The 18,822-nt window shown below is 43.7% G+C and overlaps 1 protein-coding gene across 4 annotated transcripts in view; it reads right to left on the bottom strand.

The window, feature by feature from the left end:
• Nucleotides 1–18,822, bottom strand: part of KCTD1 (potassium channel tetramerization domain containing 1) — a 183,895-nt gene that overhangs the window by 17,842 nt on the left and 147,231 nt on the right. For all 4 annotated transcript variants that reach the window (XM_038543619.1, XM_038543620.1, XM_038543618.1 and 1 more), the window contains exon 3: nt 4,151–4,295. In XM_038543619.1, coding sequence (XP_038399547.1) covers nt 4,151–4,295 — 145 coding nt within the window. The remainder of the gene's footprint in view (nt 1–4,150; nt 4,296–18,822) is intronic.

Here is an 18,822-nt window from a genome sequence, read left to right as displayed (position 1 = left end):
CTGAGCATCTCCCATGATCTCAAAATAAAAAATCTAATGAGAAAGTGTGTCCCTGGTTTCGACATGGAGAGTGGATGAGAGGGGGAAAGGGTGGGAGAGGTAAATCAATTATGAAGCTGCTCCAAGTCATCCAGAGAGCTGAGCCTTGGATAGGGAGGTGGGATGAGAAGAGTGAATTGATTCAAGAAGTATCTGGAAGGTACTATGGACTAGCTCGCTGATGGATAGTGTGTGGCAGGTGAAGAAGAGGACAAAGTGCAGAATGACTTCCAGGTTCCTGCCCAGAGCTGGATTCTGACATTTCTTACACAGATGGGATGCAAAGCCAGAGAGCAGGTTCCATGGTGGTAGTAGGGTTGGGGAGGTAGGCATGGCCAGCTCATGATTGGGCAGCTTGAGGAGCCAATGAACTCTCCACGTAGATTCTATTCTGAGAAGTCATTTGGAAATGCAATCCCCTTAAAAATAGAACTAAAAGTGAAACTTCCTCCCTTCACCCTCTTTCTAATTTCACTGCCTTCCTTCTATGAAAACGTGAGCGATTAGGAAAATGTTGGCCTCCCCACCCGTTGCCATATCACACTTTCAGCCCTTCTTTTTCTACTCGCTCTCTGACATGGGAAGAAGTCCAGATCTGACTGGTGAACACCTGACATCCCAGGTGCCAGGGCTGATTACCGGCTGGGGCCACTGCTAAAGTCTGTGCCCATTTACAGCAGGCCCCCTGCCCCCTTCTCTCACTCCCTATGCCCAATGCAGAACTCAGCCCCACATCCTGTCTCCACACGGACTAGTGCCTGCTTTCTAATAGCAGTCTGGACTTTCCTCCTAGCTTCTGCTCTGCCTGCAGCTGGTGTGAGGCCTGTTGCCTAAACTGGCCAGCCTTCTCTGTCCATGTCTGAACAGGTGTGTCCCCAGGTTTACACTGAGGGCTGCAGGTAGGAGACCTCCCTTTGGACTCTGCATAAGATGCTTGCCAGGGAGTGAAATGGTGTGAGGGGAAGGCAGGAAAGAGGTTGGAAAGTTGGCACAGAAAAAAAATTTAACACATTGAAAATTACCCTTGCAAACCCTCCAGGAAGGTGCCATCTGAGAAACAGATTCCCAATATGTTTTCCTTCCTGAGTTGGAAGAGCTCACCACTGATAAAGTAGCTTACTTCCATAAGGAGCCTATGTTGCACAAACCAGCTTCATGTGTCTTTAGAGCCTGAATGACCCTCAGCACCGTCAGAGGTACACTCTGGGAGGCCCCTGGTCATCGCCACTAGCTGGGGAGCCACGGGGTCACACGCCACCACAGGCTGGTTCCAGGGCTGCCAGGAAGTGTCCAATGTGAGCTGCAGGTCTGCCTCTTTCTTTCCCATTTTCTCACCAAGTGTATATACTTGACAAGTGCCCCACTGCTCAAAATCCTGAAGGAGAGGATGAACGCAGGCCCCCTGAATCCTTATTAATTTTGGATCTAATTTTCTAGATCTTTGTGTATTTATGCACACATACACATTTTTTACATAAATATGAAAATGACTATGCATCTTCTGCAACTTAGTATTTTCACTGAATGATAAAATCATGGTGATTCCCCACCCACCCCGCCAGCTGCTAGCTAATGGAGCTATTGGTAAGTATGTGCCATTGCTGAACATTTTTTTTTTTAGTTGTGTCAAGGTTTTGCTATTACAAATAATATGACCACAATAAACATCCCATGTACATTTATCTTTGCATATTTATGCAACTATTTCTAGAAAATAAAGAGGCTCTGAATTGCTAGATCAAAGAGTATGTACGATTGAAAATTTAAAAACTGCTGAATTGCCCTCCAGAAATGTTTATTCCCAACCACAACGTATATCCCCAACACTGTATGTTACCAATTTCTTACTTTTTGCCAGTCTGATAGATAAAAAGGGGTATCTCCATTTTTGTTTCTTTGATTCTACAGAGATTAAATATCTTTTCAAATGTTTATTGGCAATTTCTATATTCTTCTTTGGGAGATTTTTGTTTCTATCTCATAATGTTTTCCATTGGGTTGTTTATATGTTTCTTATAGATTTTATTAGCTCTATTAATGATAATCTTTTATTGCAAATATTTTCTGTAGGCTAACATTCGTCTTTTATTTGTATGTGGTGTCTTTCATTCAACTTTTTTCTTTTAAAGGCTACGTCTGGGTATTTAGTCTTCCTTAGGTAGGCCCTCTCTGCCTCAAAATTATACTTTCAGAAATTCCTTTATTTTTTTTCTGATATTTTGTATAGTTTTAATTTTTATGTTCATTTCTGGAATATCTATGAACTTATGATAGGAGATAGGGCTTTGGCTTTACATTTTTTCCAAATGTCTCTGTGCCAGCTATCTCAGTGCCAGTTACTGATTGTTCCTTTGTTTTCCCACTGATTGAAATACCACCCTTATAATATATCAGATTCCTTATACACACATCTGTCTCCAGACCCTATGCTCCTTCACTGATCTATTTGTCAATTTCAGCTCAGATGGGATCACACTTTTGAATTACTCTAGCTTAGGTGCCTGGGTGGCTAAATCGGTTAAGCATCTACCTTCGGCTCAGCCTATGATCCCAGGGGTCCTGGGATCCAGCCCCTCTTTGGGCTCCTTGCTCAGCAGGGTGCCTGCTTCTCCCCTCTCCCTCTGCCTACTGCTCTCCCTGCTTGTGCTCTCTCACTCAGATACATAAACAAAATCTTAAAAAAAAAAAAAAAAAGAATTACTCTAGGTCTATAGTAAGTTCTTATGTCTTATAGGATGCATCCACCACAGCCTACTATTACCACCACTATTATCATCCATAATAATTTATTAGGTAGTCTTTTTTAAAAAATTTAGGTAGTCTTAAGCTTTGTTTCTTCTTCTTTTTAAAGATTTTATTTATTTATTCATGAGAGACACAGAGAGAGGCAGAGACATAGGCAGAAGGAGAAGCAGGCTCCCTGCAGGGAGCCCAAATGTAGTACTAGATCCCAAGACCCCAGGGTCATTACCTGAGCCAAAGGTAGACGCTCAACCACTAAGCCACCCAGGTGCCCCAAGCTTTGTTCCTTCTATGTAACCTTTATATATGGATCAAATTTCATTTAAAAAAAAATGTATGACTTAAATGGGTTTGTGCTGAATTATCATCTGGGGACAGGTGACATCTTAACAGTATTGAGGCTTCCCATCCAATAACACAGAATTTCCCTTCATTTATACAACTCTTCTCTTATACTTTATGTAGAGATTTGCAGTTTTTTATTTTTTTAAGTTTTTTTAAAAAATTTATTTATGAGAGACAGAGAGAAGGGCAGAGACATAGACACAGAGAGGACTCTGGGATCAGGCCCTGAGCCAAAGGCAGACACTCAACCACTGAGCCACCCAGGTGTCCCAAGATGTGCAGTTTTTTAAATCAGACTTTGCCCATTTCTTGTTAGGTTTGCTCCTAGGTATTATAAATTTTGTTGTTGTTGTGAGTGGTATATCTTTCCATTATATCATATGACTGGCTCTTGCTAACTTGTAGGAAAGCTATTGATTGATATATATTGATCCTGAATGTAGAGGCCTTAATGAGTTCTTCATTAGTTCTAATAGTACTTAGCTGATTCTTTAGAATCTATTTAGAGAATATTAACAGCTGCAAAGATTACATTTTTGTATATTTCCTTCTAATATTAACACTTTCTGTTTGTTCTTCTTGTCTGATTCCACTGCCTAGAGTTATGATCACAGTGTCAGACTAACACTTGTTACTCACTTCAAAGAGAACAATCTAAAATTTTACTGTTGAGTATAAAGCATGCTTTAACATCTGAGAGAATAAGTCTATTAAGCTAAGGAGGTTTCCTTTTATTTTCTACCTTACTAAGACTTAGCAGAAGCTTTGAATTTAATCAACTTATTTTCAGTGTGTTAAAATAAATGATGATTCAGTCTTTAAATAAAATCAGTCCTCTTTTGGTCACATAAAACTTTAATGACCATATACTCTATTTCACGAAGACAGTATAACCATGTCAGAGACCTCTGATGCCATTAGAGTTGGTAAATGTTAAAAATGTAAGAGCTTGAAATATTTACGGGGGAGCACATCAAAACAAATCACATTTTATGCTATTGGTAATTTAACGTGAATCCCTCACCTTGAAATCATCAGGAATGAGGAGTTTTGATGTTCGTAGAAAATTCAAGATATATCTGAACATCTGTCCATCTCTGTCAATGAAATAATGCTGTTTGAGACTGTCCAAAACAATGGGCTCTGTACCATCAAAAAGTCTTCCGATTCTGTGATAGAAAAGAGGGAACAGTGAAAACAATTAGAATCAATTGTTTGGCCGCTAAAACTAGGAGCTACCATTTTGTGTCACTGTCAAAGGTAGCCGTTTCAAAGATGGCAGTTAGGAAAAATCACCCGTTACGTAGTTATGGTTCTCTGAGAAGTACTAGTCCTTGCTTGATAAATATTTCAGGACCAGACAATTCAAAATAGTCTCAGGCTTTCTCAAGTAAATCCTTTTATTCACTGTCTCTTACCTGTAAAGAAAATGTCCCTGACATGGTGATTATGGCTAAGTGCTGTCACTGTGATGGAAGAGCATGTCTTTCCCCTGTGTTACTTAAAACCATCTTCTCTGCTACTTTTTAAAAAATGTTATTGCTCCAAAGTGTCTTTTAAACAGATTCTACAGAGAAAGCAATTTCATTTTTAAGAAATCTGTTTTCTGAGCTTTCCCCACCCATGAATCACAAACTTCCCAAAAATAAAGCAATGCCTATATGCTAACATCTACATTTAATTATAGAAAGAATCATTGAAAATATCACTTGTCTAGGAAAATATGTTTTCCATTAACAATATACAGTCTAGTTTCTTAGTTCTCAGCAAAAATCATTTCTAACAGCCAGGCATCATTTTAAAAAATAAATATGTTGACCACCCCAAAAATATGACCTAGTACTGGAACATGAGTGGCTACAGGTAATTTTTTAAAAAACAGGAATCCACAATATGTTTTTCCCATTTGTAGAGTTAACATTTGAACAGTATACTATAGTTAAAGCATCCTGCATCCATTTGTTATCATTTATCCTTTTAAGGATGGTTGAACCTACATATTTTAGGATCTATTCAGTTAATAGAAAGTGGTCACATCTGTACCATAAACGAGTAGACAGCTGACTAATGACAAATATCCTATATCAGAAAATAGAATTTACACACTAGAAATCACTTCCTTGACCAAGAGGTGCACTGCACTTTTTATTAACAGTGTAGGCAGGCAAATGGCTCTATTTCTTTATGAAAGGCTTTCTTTGGGACTCCTACTAAAGTCTATCTCTGATATGGAACATCATTTTATTGATTGAAGGCAATTTTGAAATCATAAATTTTCTCATCTTCTGTTGAAATGTGGCAGAGGTAATGGTAAGTCAATAATTTCACCCCTCCTAAAATACAAAAAAAAAAAAAAAACAACAACAAAAAAAACCCAACAAATAGAGAAGCAGCTCCTCCTCCGCCCCCCCTCCCCCCCAAAAAAGAAAAGCTTGGGAATTTGTTTTATAAAAATTTTTAAAAGATAACTAGAAAACTCATGTCCCACCCGAAGGTAGTAAGTGCAAAGAACAAAGCAACTTACTGCAGTCAGGTCCTATTTCTAAAACTCAGTATATTATTCTCAGCTGATGTTTGTGTCCAACTTTCCATGAATTGAGGGTGATTCACTATTTGTTCCTTCCACAATTTTACCCAAGATGTGGGGCTCCCAACCATCCTAGCACTCTTTCACTGAATGCAACCTTGTCATTCATTTCCATTAACATATCAATCAAACAGGCTACAGAAAGAGGCAGTGAAACTAAAATACACTTAGTCACTTATTTAGTGTTTCCAGGACTGTTTGGTGTACGCTGGGAAAGAACAAGACTTGTTTGCTCATTACTAAGACATTTTACTCTTCATTGTTAACATGATAAATTTATGGTTGACAGGAGAAGAAAAGAGAGTTCTGTTTATTAAGTGCTGTCCAGATAGCAAGCACTATGCTTAGCACTTCATGTATGTAAAGGATCCATTATCTTCGTTTTAAAGATGAAGAAACAGGCTCAAAATGATGAGTAACTTGCCCAACTAGTTAAGTAGCACTGGGGGATCTGTGCACAGTCTGATCTTAAAGGGGCCTCCCTACAAAGAATGGAATGAAAAGAATGACCACTATTGAAGGAAAACTTTCGGTCTAGAGTTTTTCTTTCTAACTTGTTTAGCAAGGGCTCTCTGCAATGAAATCCAAGCGTGTGTATTGATTATTTTTGTGGCCTGTAATTTATTAGTGTCAGTGACTGCAAGTCACTTGAGTCAAGAGATGAAAAGTAAATATTTTATTCTTAAATAAATCCTATGCTTATTTTCTTAAATGCTCATTTTCAAAATCGAGACTGGGGCGTACTCTGGCACAGCATGAGTGATTAGTAAATCTCTACGGAGTCAACGAGTAAAGGAGTGGTTGAGTGGTGTGGGGAGTATGGCTCGGCCCTTCACTAGGGTCAATCGACTTCTCTGTGTCTCCATTTCTCTGACAAAATGTCTGTTTCTTTTATAAAACTGCCCTTTCTTCTTGGGGTTGATGAGAAAATCAAATGGGGTCATGGCACACTCAAGAAGAGCACAGCCAAAGAAGGCGTCCCCAACTAGCAAACACAGATTTCCAGGAAAGCGTATCTCGGAAGACTGGGGGCACTATAAGGAATAGGATTCTGGGGCCAAATGCAAAAGCTGAGCTTAAGTGTCTTCTTCTTTAAAAAAAAAAAAAAAAAATTATTTATTCATGAGAGACACACAGAGAGAGGCAGAGACATAGGCAGAAGGAGAAGCAGGCTCCCTGAGGGGAGCCCAAGGTGGGTCTGGATCCCCGGATTCCGGGATCACGACCTGAGCCAAACGCAGATGCTCAGCCACTGAGCCACCCGGGCGTCCCTGGAGTATCTTCTTACAGACCTTAGTGAGGTCAGGAGAGATGCTCCATTTAGAAGGCCTTTAGGGGACACCTGGGTGGCTCGGTTGGTTCAGCGTCTGCCTTGGGCTCAGGTCATGATCTCCCGGTCCTGGGATGGAGCCCCGCACCTGGCTCCCTGCTCAGCAGAGCCTGCTTCTCCCTCTCCCTCTTCTGCTCTCTCGCTCTGTCAAATACATAAACACATAAAATCTTAAAAACACATAAAAATAAAAGGCTTTTCGGATGGAAAACACCAACCCGCCAGCCACCCCTCCTCCAGCAGGTGCAGGATACTGGGCCGCCTTCCTGTGAGAAGCACCTTCGCGGGGCACGCGGCCCAAACGGGAGGCGCAAAGCAAAGGGCCGGAACGGAGTCTGAAGGGAGGCCCAGCGCAGGCCGGAGGGCTGCCTGGAGGAGGCTGGGTCTCCAGGGGAATCACTCAGGCCCGAGGAGGGCGGGAGGTGAGGAGAAAGGGAGGGAGGTGAGAGGCCCCGGTTGGTTTGGCTGCGCGGGGACCGGCGGGCGGCCTGGCCCGGAACCTTCGCCGCCCCCGGAACCTTCGCCGCCCGCTCACGCCGGGCCGGGAGGCTGCGGCGGGCGGACCAGCGGGAGCGGACACCAGCCGTGGGCCGCGCCGGGGCCCCTTCCGGTCTGAGGTGCGAGGCCTCCCCACCCGGAGGCAGCGCCGTCTCGGAGACACCGAACGTTAGGAGCGGGAGGGGGCAGCCTCACGCGGCTGGTTGGTTTTTTCCGGACTTCAAAAGGAAGCCTGTTCTGAGCTGTGAGCACCAAGCGGAAGGACAGGGCGGTGCCGACGGTCGTAAAATGGCGGCCGGGGCGGGCGCGGAGCGTGGCCCGGATGGGAGAGCATTGTCTGGCCCCGCCGACAGGGCGGCCGACGACACAGGCCGTATTTCTTGCGGACACATGAATGGACTCACAGATCAAGCCGCAGTGATTTGTAGGCTCTGCGGCCTGGAAACTATGTGGCGCTGATTACAGTTTACCAACCTTGGAGAACATTCCTGCTTCCCACCTGACCAAGACCCGGGGGCTCCCGCTCCTGTGTGGCCGCCTCGGCGTTTGGGCCGCTGCGTTTTTCAGACACACATTGAACCAGGAGGCGTGCGGAGAAACACTTCCTTCCACGATCGTTTTTTTTTTTTAAAGATTTTATTTATTTATTCGTGAGAGACACACACAGAGAGAGAGAGAGAGAGAGAGAGAGAGAGAAGCATAGACACAGGCAGAGGGAGAAGCAGGCCCCGCGCAGGGAGCCTGACCGGGACTTGACCCCGGGTCTCCTGGGTCACGCCCTGGGCCGAAGGCGGCGCTAAACCACTGAGCCCCCTCCCCCCTCCCCCGGGGCTGCCCTGATATTTTTTTTTTTTAACATTCTGTTTTGGACAATTTCAAACTCAACGCCAAAGCCAAGAAAATGATATAAGAAGTACCCCCCACCGCGCCCCCGCCGCCCCAGTGTGTCCACCCGCCTCCAGAAGCCCTCAGCTCTTGGCCCAGCTTGTTTCGCCTCTACTTCCACCGCTCCCTCTCTCTCCCGCAGCGGGATTTTTATAGGAAATCCCAAACATCCTGTCATTTTATCTGTGACTGTTTCATTGACTAGTAAGATGATCAAGGCTCACGAAAAATACGCATTAAAAGATACTGAAGTGTTTTGCTCTTGCTTTTTAATATTAACATTCTGTTGATTATTGTTTATGGAACAAATGATGCAGGATCAAGTCTGCAAGGAAACTAAGCTCCTTCTTGTAGAAAGGAAGTCGTTCCCCACCATGGCTCCCCTCTCCCTGGCATTAAAGAATGTTTTTTTTTTTTTTTTTTTTTTTTTTTTTTAAGATTTTATTTATTGGGATGCCTGGGTGGCTCAGTGGTTGAGCGTCTGCCTTTGGCTCAGGTCATGATCCCCGGGGTCCTGGGATTGAGTCCTGCCTCGGGCTCCCCACAGGGAGGCTGCTTGTCCCTCTGCCTATGTCTCTGCCTCTCTCTCTCTCTGTGTCTCTCATGAATAAATAAAGATCTCTAAAAAAATTTTTTTTAAAGATGTTTATTTATTTGAGAGAGAGTGAGAGTGCACAAGCAGGGGAACAGCATAGGGAAAGGGAGAAGCAGACGCCAGGCTGAGCAGAGAGTCTGATGCAGGTCTGGTCACAGGGCTCCACCCCAGGACCCTGGGATCATGACCTGAGCTGAAGCCAGACCTTTAACCTGCTGAGCCACCCAGGCGTCCCAAAAGAATGGTCTTAAATGAAAGAGAGGATAGGGGTAGGGCCTGATAATTTGCTGTGAATCGGTTACTAAGAATTTATTTTTTCTTGTGCATTCACTCATTCATTCATTCATTCATTCATAGGACCTGGTTTCTTTGACTTACTGTGACTCGAGTCCTTAAGAATTTCCCTTTATTGTGCAGTCATTCAGCTATTCATTTATTCTACCTATATTCGCTGCGCTTGACCATGCGAAATATAGGGAATGCAGTGGTGAATAAACCACACATCCTTGCTTTTGTGGAATTTAACAGTCTGTGGAGCTGGGAATGCAGAGCAAGTGCACTGTGTTCCTGGGTGTGCAGTGGGTTAGGCAAGTACACAGGAGGTGCACTCAACTTTGGGGACACGTGGAAGAAAGGGAAAGTTCATGGAGACCTGAAGGATAAACAGAAGTTGGCCAAGTACCGGGGTGGCAGGAAGGTCGGGTAAGAAAGGAGAGGGGTAGGGAAGATAGAGAGGCTTGAAGCTAGAAGAAACGAGGCGTGTGATTACTCCCCACTGGGGGCAGAGTCAGGACAACTGAAAAAGGAGGCTGGAGCAGCAGAGTGAGATGGTGAAAAGCTGTACCATCCAGGTCAAGGAGTCTGGATTGGGCTTCGAGGCTGATAGGGGCTGAAGTCAGCCTATGCTCTCCGATGCTGTTAGGCGGAAGAGCAAATTTAGAAGTGAGACTGAATGAAACACGGATCTGAAATCACATCTCCTCAAAGATGCAGTTTGTGGCTTATTCAAGTCCTTTCTTCTCTGCCTTGCTTTTGGCTGTTACTTGCATACACCAGAGGTTCTTCACCCTGGTGGCACACTGAAATCACCCGAGGAGCTTTTAAAAAGTACTGCCAGATATTCTGATGTAATTACTGCTCAGGGCTGGGGCTCAGGCATCTCCCCAAGTAAGCCTGACAAACAGCTGAGTTGAGAAGCAGTGCAAAGGAGGATGAGCAGACTACAGAGGAACAAGTCAACATCATGAACGTGAGAGGTGTTCAGTTAGTCATTCCGTCCCTTTGAACTGTCGCAGCACCTCTTCTTAAACAGCCATCCACATTTTTAAAAGTGAAAGGTCTCTGGGATGACCTAGATCAACATCCCATTTTACAAACGGAGAAACGGAGTCCCAAATATGCAATGCTTGAGGATGCACAGCTGGGTGGATGCAGAGCTGGCTCTGAAACCACCATGCTGTCCCTGGGGTAATGGGCAGGGGTCACATTCAAGCCCATGGAGGACAACTGCTCTAATGCTGGTTACTAGTTATTGAATTGTGTTCCATGCCAAAGAGTGAGCTGGCTGTTTTATGGGCTTTATCTCATTTGGTTTTACAATGATCCTATGAGGTGGCCATATTACTCCCAATTCACAGGTGAGGAATCCGAAGCCCAGAATGGTTGTCACTTGGCTTAAGTTACAACCTGGATCTGATTCAAAGCCTGTGTTCTTGACCAGTAATTTATAATACCTTTGCAATGTGTAATTTCAAACAAAGAAAACAACACCTCAACAGCTTTCCTGGGGGAGTGCACAATTTTTATAGTTCAGTAGAGTTTGCTAGAAAATCTGGTGATTATCAATTCTGTAGAGAAACTATTTAATAGCCGCGATACAGAAAGTTGAGACTCAGGGGCAGGGTAGGTACCCTAAACTCAACCGAAGCAAATCAAAATACTCCAAGACTTCAGAGGTGACTTCCAAACTGTTGGTACAACGTGAAGGGGGCATAAAATGAGATGGGAAATTCTGAGGACAATGAAAATTTCTGGAGAGAGGAATTACACATGAGGTTCCAATGCCAGTTACCTTGCAGGTCTCATGTTCCCCTATGTGCCGTGTCCCTCCATTTAATCCTGACACACCCTGTGGGGATTTGTCGCTTTGCAGCTAAGGAGAGGTTTCCAACGCTTCCAAGACTCCACACACCCTCTTCAAGCCGCCTGGTGAACACCAGGTCACATCAGGCACCGTGGCGTGTAAGATGATACCGGGCCTTCGCTTTCCCAGAGGCAAGCGAGTTAATCCTCTCAGTTCTCCAGAGCCAGAACGCACACGGTAATTATACAGCAAGGGAGGGCCTTTCATCTGCAGGGGTGCAGGATCGTCTTGCTCTGGGAGGGTGGAGAAGACCCTGCTCAGGGCTGAGAAACAAGTGCCGAAGACAGACCAAGGGATAAGCTGGTGACAAAAGGGCAGGACAGAGGCTGTTGGGCCGTGTCACCCACTTAGCTTCCCTTGGCCAAGAAATGCCTTTTTTCTCCACCGCTGGGCTTCCATGCCACAGAAAATACGGTCTGGACTCAAGGAAAAGATCTCATTTAGTTTCTTGACCAGATTTATTTTGCTGGGTAAGAGCTTCAGAAGCAACGGGCAAATTACCCCTTTTAGCATTTGGGGGATATTTTTAAATTATAAAAGTGATACCTACTCATTGTTGAAAATTGGAAAAGTGTAGAGTAGAGGACGAAGAAGCAGCAGAAGAGAAAAACAACTTGCCATTAGCCCACCAATCAGGACATCACTTTTTTAAAAATTGGATTTGAAGGGTATTTTTCTCTGAGTAATTTCCTATTCAGAAGCACTTGTACCTTCATGCTTTTTTTAGGTCTACTATTCCAAGTTAGTCTGTTATGTTAGTAAGTTATGTCTACTGCTCCAAGTTACCTTCCCAGCCAAGTTTTCGTCCTAATATTTGAAACTCGAGGAAGATAGCAAATAGGGTAGAGGGCTGGGTGAAGGTGGGTGTGTCTGTGGCCACATAATCGTGAGCGTGCAAGTGCATGCCCGTGCCAGAGGTGTGTGGACAGCTGTCACTGCCATTGAAACCAGAGTCAGGACAGCAGAGAGGGAGGGGAACCCACAGAAAGGGGCAACCAGGGGGTGCCTCTTCCCCCTTCTGCTGAGATAGGAAAGGAGAGAAATGGTGGTGGGAGGGAAGAGACATGCTAGGTTGATGGCTGAAAACTGGACCCTTGGGAGTTCTATATTGTATTCTCTCTATTCTTATATATATATATATTTTTATATATATATATTTTTAAATGTCCATAATAAAAATATTTTTTTCTTAAAAAAAGGGAATGCTGGGTATTATTATAATGTTTAAAAAGAAAGAAATCACCAATCCACTTAGTGTTCTGGAAGTCTGAATTATCATAAACACTGTTTAATATGCTTAAAGTATTATAACTGTTAAGACAATTCTGGAATCTTTATAGTTCCCACACGTGGGAAATTTTGTCTATATTTCATGCACACTGATACAAATTAATTCAGAGCTTGTTACAGAAATGGACAGAAGTAATTTAAGAGAAGGGAGAAAATACCTTCTTGGTAGGAATAAACAAAACAAATTGTATCTACTTATGGGGAAGTAATGTTTCCAGTACTGTTCCCTGAGGCAGCATCATTTTCTTAAATGATACATAGAACTGAAGAAAGCAGGGGAGAAAGGAAAGGCAAGTTTAAAATATAAGAAAAACGATGAGAGCGAAACAACCCCGGAACTTGGCATTTTCGAGAATTGATCACGGATGGTACTACTCGGCGTGAGTGTGGCTCGAGGGGGAGCTCGGGGCCACTCAGGGGTGCCCCCCAGGACTCTGACTAGAACAATTATTATTTTTTTTAATTCCAAGAGTTACATTGACTGTGAACTAGGGAAAAATGTATTATTACAATTAACACGATTTTTTTAAGCCACCAAAATTTACATAAGTAGGCTTTTTATTTCTGCATTTATTGAGTGCCTACCATGTTCCTGGTGCTTGGCCAGGCCTTTTAAAATGAGCCTGCTGCAGACCCACTGGGAGTCAAGGAAGGATAGTGAAGGACCCAGCCAGCCCAGGGCAGTCAGGGAAGGCTTCCTGCAGGAGGCAATGTCAGTGCAGAGTTCTAGGGCTCAAGAGGTATAAGGAGATGGGTACAGGGTCTTGGAAAGAGATTTCAGGCAAGAAGGAACATGATGGGGGCAGCCCAGGTGGCTCAGCGTTTTAGCGCCACCTTGAGCCCGGGACGTGATCCTGGAGACCCGAGATCGAGTCCCACGTCAGGCTCCCTGCATGGGAGCCTGTGCTTCTCCCTCTGCCTGTGTCTCTCCTCTCTCTCTCTCTGTGTGTGTGTGTGTCTCTCATGAATAAATAAACAAATAAAATCTTAAATAAAAAAAAAAAAAAAGAAGGAACATGATGGGTGAGGTGGGAGCACAACCCGTGAAGAGCATCTCTCTCAAAGTATGGAGCCTAGAGGAGCAGGTAAGGGCACCATTATTCACAAAAGTTTGGGCATGGTGCTTTCAGGAATGTAGGAGTGTAGGAGGCCCCAGCACACTTGGCCCTAAAACTCACAGACCTGGGTTTGAATCCTGGCTTTATCATCTTTCAGACCAAATCTATAAGTTTTGATTTCGTCATCTGAGAAGTGGGATAATACCTAGCCCAAAGAATTCTTAGGAGAATAAATGGAGGTCCAATAAGAACTATGCTTCCTGAGAGTTCACTATGTGTAGGACCCAGTAGTGAGTGCTCACAACATGCCTACTAGGTGGGTACTCTCACCCCGTTTTATGGGGACGCTGCGGCCAGCTTCTCAGCCCCGAGGCCAGAATTCACACTCGGGCAGCTGGACTGCAGACCCGGGCCCGGAGCCGCTCCCTCACTGCCTGCTGGGCACTCTGTGCCTCGGCAGAGCACTGTGCCCACCTGGCACGGGCTCGGGGGAGGCTGACAGATTTTCGTCCTTCGGCAATGGTGTGCTACGCCAAAACAGGACTCTGACTCTATATGAAATCCTGCTGTGCATCTGGAATTGGAAGAAAACCTTTATAGTCACCTGGTCCTGTTCTCTGGCTCGAGCAAATGCCTGCTTAAAAATGATTTCTAGAGCTATTTTTCTAAGATCAGTGCAGGATCAGATCATCATAACCTCCCCTGAGAGGCCACTTGGATATTTTCGGCTCAAACAGTTTCTGTTTAGGTTTTCTCTCGCTTTTTATTTGGGCAGGCAAGCATGCACATGTGCACACGAGCCTGCCCCCATAGGCCACCCCGCCCTCCTCCCGACAGTCTATTCTATATTTGGAGGTATTTTTGACACACTTTTTTTTCTCTTGATTTAAAACCCTAGAATGTTTTCCATTTTACAATAATAATTACTATTCAGAGAAAAAAATGTTATAATAGCCAACAGTTTTTGAGTTTATTAGATCTGCTGCTAAAAACTTCATGGAATATCTGATTTAAACCTCACAACTTCATAAAGTAGTATTTTGATTTTACAGATGGAGAAACAGAGGCCAAAGCCATTAGGTGGGTTGCTGAGGGGCGCTGAGGGCTGCAGCCTCTTTTCCCTGCATAGTAAGGGCAGCCCATGCTCCGTGCTGCCCCTGACCCTCTGTGGCTGGCTGTCCCAGAACATTCTGCTGTCCCTTCCCACTCTGGCACCTTCCACCGGCCTTCATTCACCTTGCAGTTCCACTCTGATTTTCTTGTTTCTAGTTTCTTGTTATACGAGCAAACTCTTTTATATGTGTTCCCATTGATTTTAATCTGTTTTTGAGTGACTGTTCTTATTCCTGGGCTAATATTCCTGAATATTAGCTGACCTAACAATTGAACCAGTGCTCTCCTGTGTGATGACACATTCTCGGACATCACTCTGTGTATCACTCTTCTAATAAACGGACCCTGCTCGGTCCCTCCCCTGTGACTGCGCTCTCCCGGTGGCCCCACTTGCTCTGCTCCACTTTGAGATTATCAGTGACCAGGATGTGGAAGGGAACCTGTCCCCATTTCCTCTGGTGTTTTACTGTGACTCTGGGAGGTGGCTGACAACATGTCACAGTAGTCACTTCAAATAAACACATCACATTAATTATATGCCACTCAGACAGAGGACTATGGTGAAGCCAGCTGTTTCTATTTTCAATTTAAATTTTTTTCCTGCTTATCATGGGGCCAGCAGAACAGCAGTTTACAGTGAAGTACTTCAATATTTTGCTTAGTACTCAGAGGTGAAAAACCAGAGACTTAACATAGTGCTTAATAAAAAAAAGAAAGAATGAGGTGACCCGGGTGGCTCAGTGGTTGAGCATCTGCCTTCGGTTCAGGTTGTGATCCTGGGGTCCTGGGATTGCGTCCTACATCGGGCTCCCTGTAGGAAGCCTGCTTCTCCCTCTGTCTATGTCTCTGCCTCTCTGTCTCTGTGTCTCTCATGAATAAATAAATAAAATATTTTTTAAAAATGAGAAAAATACCATTTACCTAAAAATGAGGTAAATGATCTTTTGAAAGCCTAAGAGAAGATATATGGAAGAAAGCAAGTGAACAAAAAAAAAAAAAAAAGAAGGAAAGAAAGTGAATCTACCCTAAGTCTTCTGTACCCCATCCTTGCTCCTACACACATACACACACACACACACACACACACACACACATTCACTCAGCCAGTACTGACATGGTCCAAAGGTCTTAGTATAGCACCAAAGAATGGTTCAACTGCTCATGAGTATAGTATGGTTGGATGAATGAAGATGACTGAGTTCTTCTGTCCCTGCATGACTTCACAGTGACAAGGAAGCTTGAAAGTACACTCAAAAATGAGGCTTTGAGGAACAAATCCAAAAGGGAGGAGGGTTAGCCTCAAGACTGTGAGTTAGGCCTCTATAGATGGAAAGAAGGCTGCAAATAGGACAAGAGTCACATTTACACAGCTTCAAAAGTACATAAACATTATAAAGTATATGTAAAAAATGTTCAGACTGCCTTTTTAAAAAAGTCCAGGATTTGCTTCCTCAAATCATGATGGACAACATGCCTGGTAGGCTTTTTATTCTGAGAAGATTAAGATTTTGAATTTATGTCATAAGATGATTTAAATAATCACCAAGTGAAAATGACATCTGAAAAATACTAAGTTTCTATCAGCTTATGATTCAAAGACAACATTCTCGGGTGTGTGTGGTTGGGAAACAAGGAACACGTTGCTGACAGCATCCTGCCTTTGGCTACACCATAGTCAACAATGTGTGGTGGTAGGTGTGTGTCTTGTGTAACCATCTCCGCCCTGCTGGGGTTTATCATAGTTCAAGAATTTACCCAGAGTCCCCATGCTGGTCCATAGACACCCAAGCAGTGGGTGTTAGCTCTCTATTTCTCCCCGGCCCTTCCAACAAAATTCAGAACGGAGCCCTAACCTGCAAAACATTTTAAAAAATGAATATTCTCGGCTAATAACAAGAATTTCTTATTTTTTCTTTCCCTTTTCAGATGATTATTAAACAGCAGGTGACAATGTTTAGCTGTCATCACAAGCCATCGTTTCCCATACTTGTTGCTCCATTTGAAAGTCCTGTGGGAGAAGTGTACTGAAGCCAGAGCTCCCTTGACAAATAAATACTTTTGCTAATTTTGAAAATCTACATAAAAGGGGCATCTGGGGATCCCTGGGTGGCGCAGCGGTTTGGCGCCTGCCTTTGGCCCAGGGCGCGATCCTGGAGACCCGGGATCGAATCCCACATCAGGCTCCCGGTGCATGGAGCCTGCTTCTCCCTCTGCCTATGTCTCAGCCTCTCTCTCTCTCTCTCTCTCTGTGACTATCATAAATAAATAAAAATTTAAAAAAATTAATTAATTAATTAAAAAAAAGGGGGGGCATCTGGGTGGATCAGTGGTTGAGCGTCTGCCTTTGGCTCAGGTATTGATCCTGGGGTCCTGGGATCGAGTCCTGTATCCCTCTTCGATCGAGCCTGCTTCTCCCTCTGTCCATGTCTCTGCCTCTCTCTCTGTATTCTCTCATGAATAAATAAATAAATAAAATCTTCAAAAAAATCTACATAAAGGATTACAAATGGGTTCTTCAAGCCCAACAGCATGCATACTTGGAAATACAAATTATATTGTCACTGTTTGGTGTTTCTAACTGGCACAGACATCCAGGCAAGGTAAAGACCAGAGCTTCATCCATATTTAACATTGTTCCCTGGGTTTGCTGGGTTGTTACAGTCTTTATTCCAGTCCACTTTAATGAGTGCGACAATTTTCTCTGATTTCCACCCTTCATGCCATCTTGTTCCTTCTGCAATGTATCATCAAAATGGTGATGTGCTGATGAAGGGCTTTCCATAGGGCCCCTAAGATTATGGATCAGTGGGATACACTTAAAAGATCCTTCTTTTCTGCTTTGCTATTGACTGTTTGCACTGCTTTGAGACTAGAAGAGTTTTCATTTTTTAGGTAAGCTTTCAGCCCTCAGGGCCTTCTAAACTGTTTCTTAAAAAAAAAAAAAATCAATTTTTGGAGGGATGGCAGGGGCCTTGACAAGTCTAATGAAGCCGGGCAGGAGTTCTGGAACACATTCAGCTCAGATCACGAAAGCAAGTTTGGGCGCGCTCAGATCCACCTTCCAGTGATGAAGCCCTTGGCCTGGCAAGGTTCACTGCTGTTTGAAAGTGGTGGTTAGCTGTTATGCACAGTTGTAATTTCTCTTCTGAATATGGGAACACAGTAAGAAACACTGCGCAGAAGTAAAAATAATCATTACCACCAAAAAAGATAAGCAGCAATGTCATTACTAAGCAAACGGACACATGGCACTTATGTAGCAGCAGGAAGCCATTATCCAGTGACAGTGTCATTTCCACTGACACTGTATCTTGATTAGATTCAGATGGTCTAGCAAAAAGCTGATATAATTGGGGGATTGAGACTTGGAGTTTCTTTTTCTTTAACATTTTCTTTTGCAAAAGGGATTGCCACCAGATTGAAGCTTCTGGTTATCTGCCTTTGGAATATTAATGCACAACATGCATACAGTTGTAACAGTACAATTTATTTCTAGACACCCCCACAGCACTATGTCTCACACTTTCTTCCTTCTTTCACTAGGGCCACCGTGAGCACACTCAGAAGCCCTCCATTGGAATGGAGGCATAACATTATGCCCCCACGTCAGCTTGTTGCTTTAAGGACCAATTGTGGGTACTTTTTTTTTTTTTTTTTTTTTTTTTTTTTGAGAGAGACAGTGAGTAAGCATGAGCTTGAGGAAGGACAGAGGGAGAGAGAGAGAAGCAGCCTCCCCGCTGAGCATGGAGCCAAATTTGGGGCTCAATCTCAAGACCCCAGGATGGAGACCTGAGTTGAAGTCAGATGCTTAACCCACTGAGCCACCCAGGTGCCCTCAATTGTTGCTACTTTCTATCTCCAGGCATCCTGAGGGTAATCTTTCAGAGGCAGAACATTGATAATCCACCTAGTTGAAGCTATAAATCCTGCATTTTTACCAAAAAGAAATGGCATTTTAATGAGTTACTTCTATAGTGATAATAGAACAAACAGTCTGGCAGATGTAGTGGACCAGACTCCTCTATTAACGTACCTTGGCTTTCAGCAAAGAGCATGCGTGTGCTGAGTGGGCCCACAAGGAATCCTTCAATGTGACTCTCTGAGGCTTACTATTATTTTTAGAGTTCTCAAAATTCAAATGCAAATTACAACATCAGGTGTTTTGGTTTTGAATAATAAACGCTTTTGTTTGGAATC

The sequence above is a fragment of the Canis lupus genome, chromosome 7 (assembly GCF_011100685.1).
Source record: "Canis lupus familiaris isolate Mischka breed German Shepherd chromosome 7, alternate assembly UU_Cfam_GSD_1.0, whole genome shotgun sequence".
NCBI classification, from domain to species: Eukaryota; Metazoa; Chordata; class Mammalia; order Carnivora; family Canidae; genus Canis; species Canis lupus.
The sequence above is the reverse complement of the archived record's forward strand: the minus strand, read 5'-3'. Positions and strand labels throughout refer to the sequence as shown.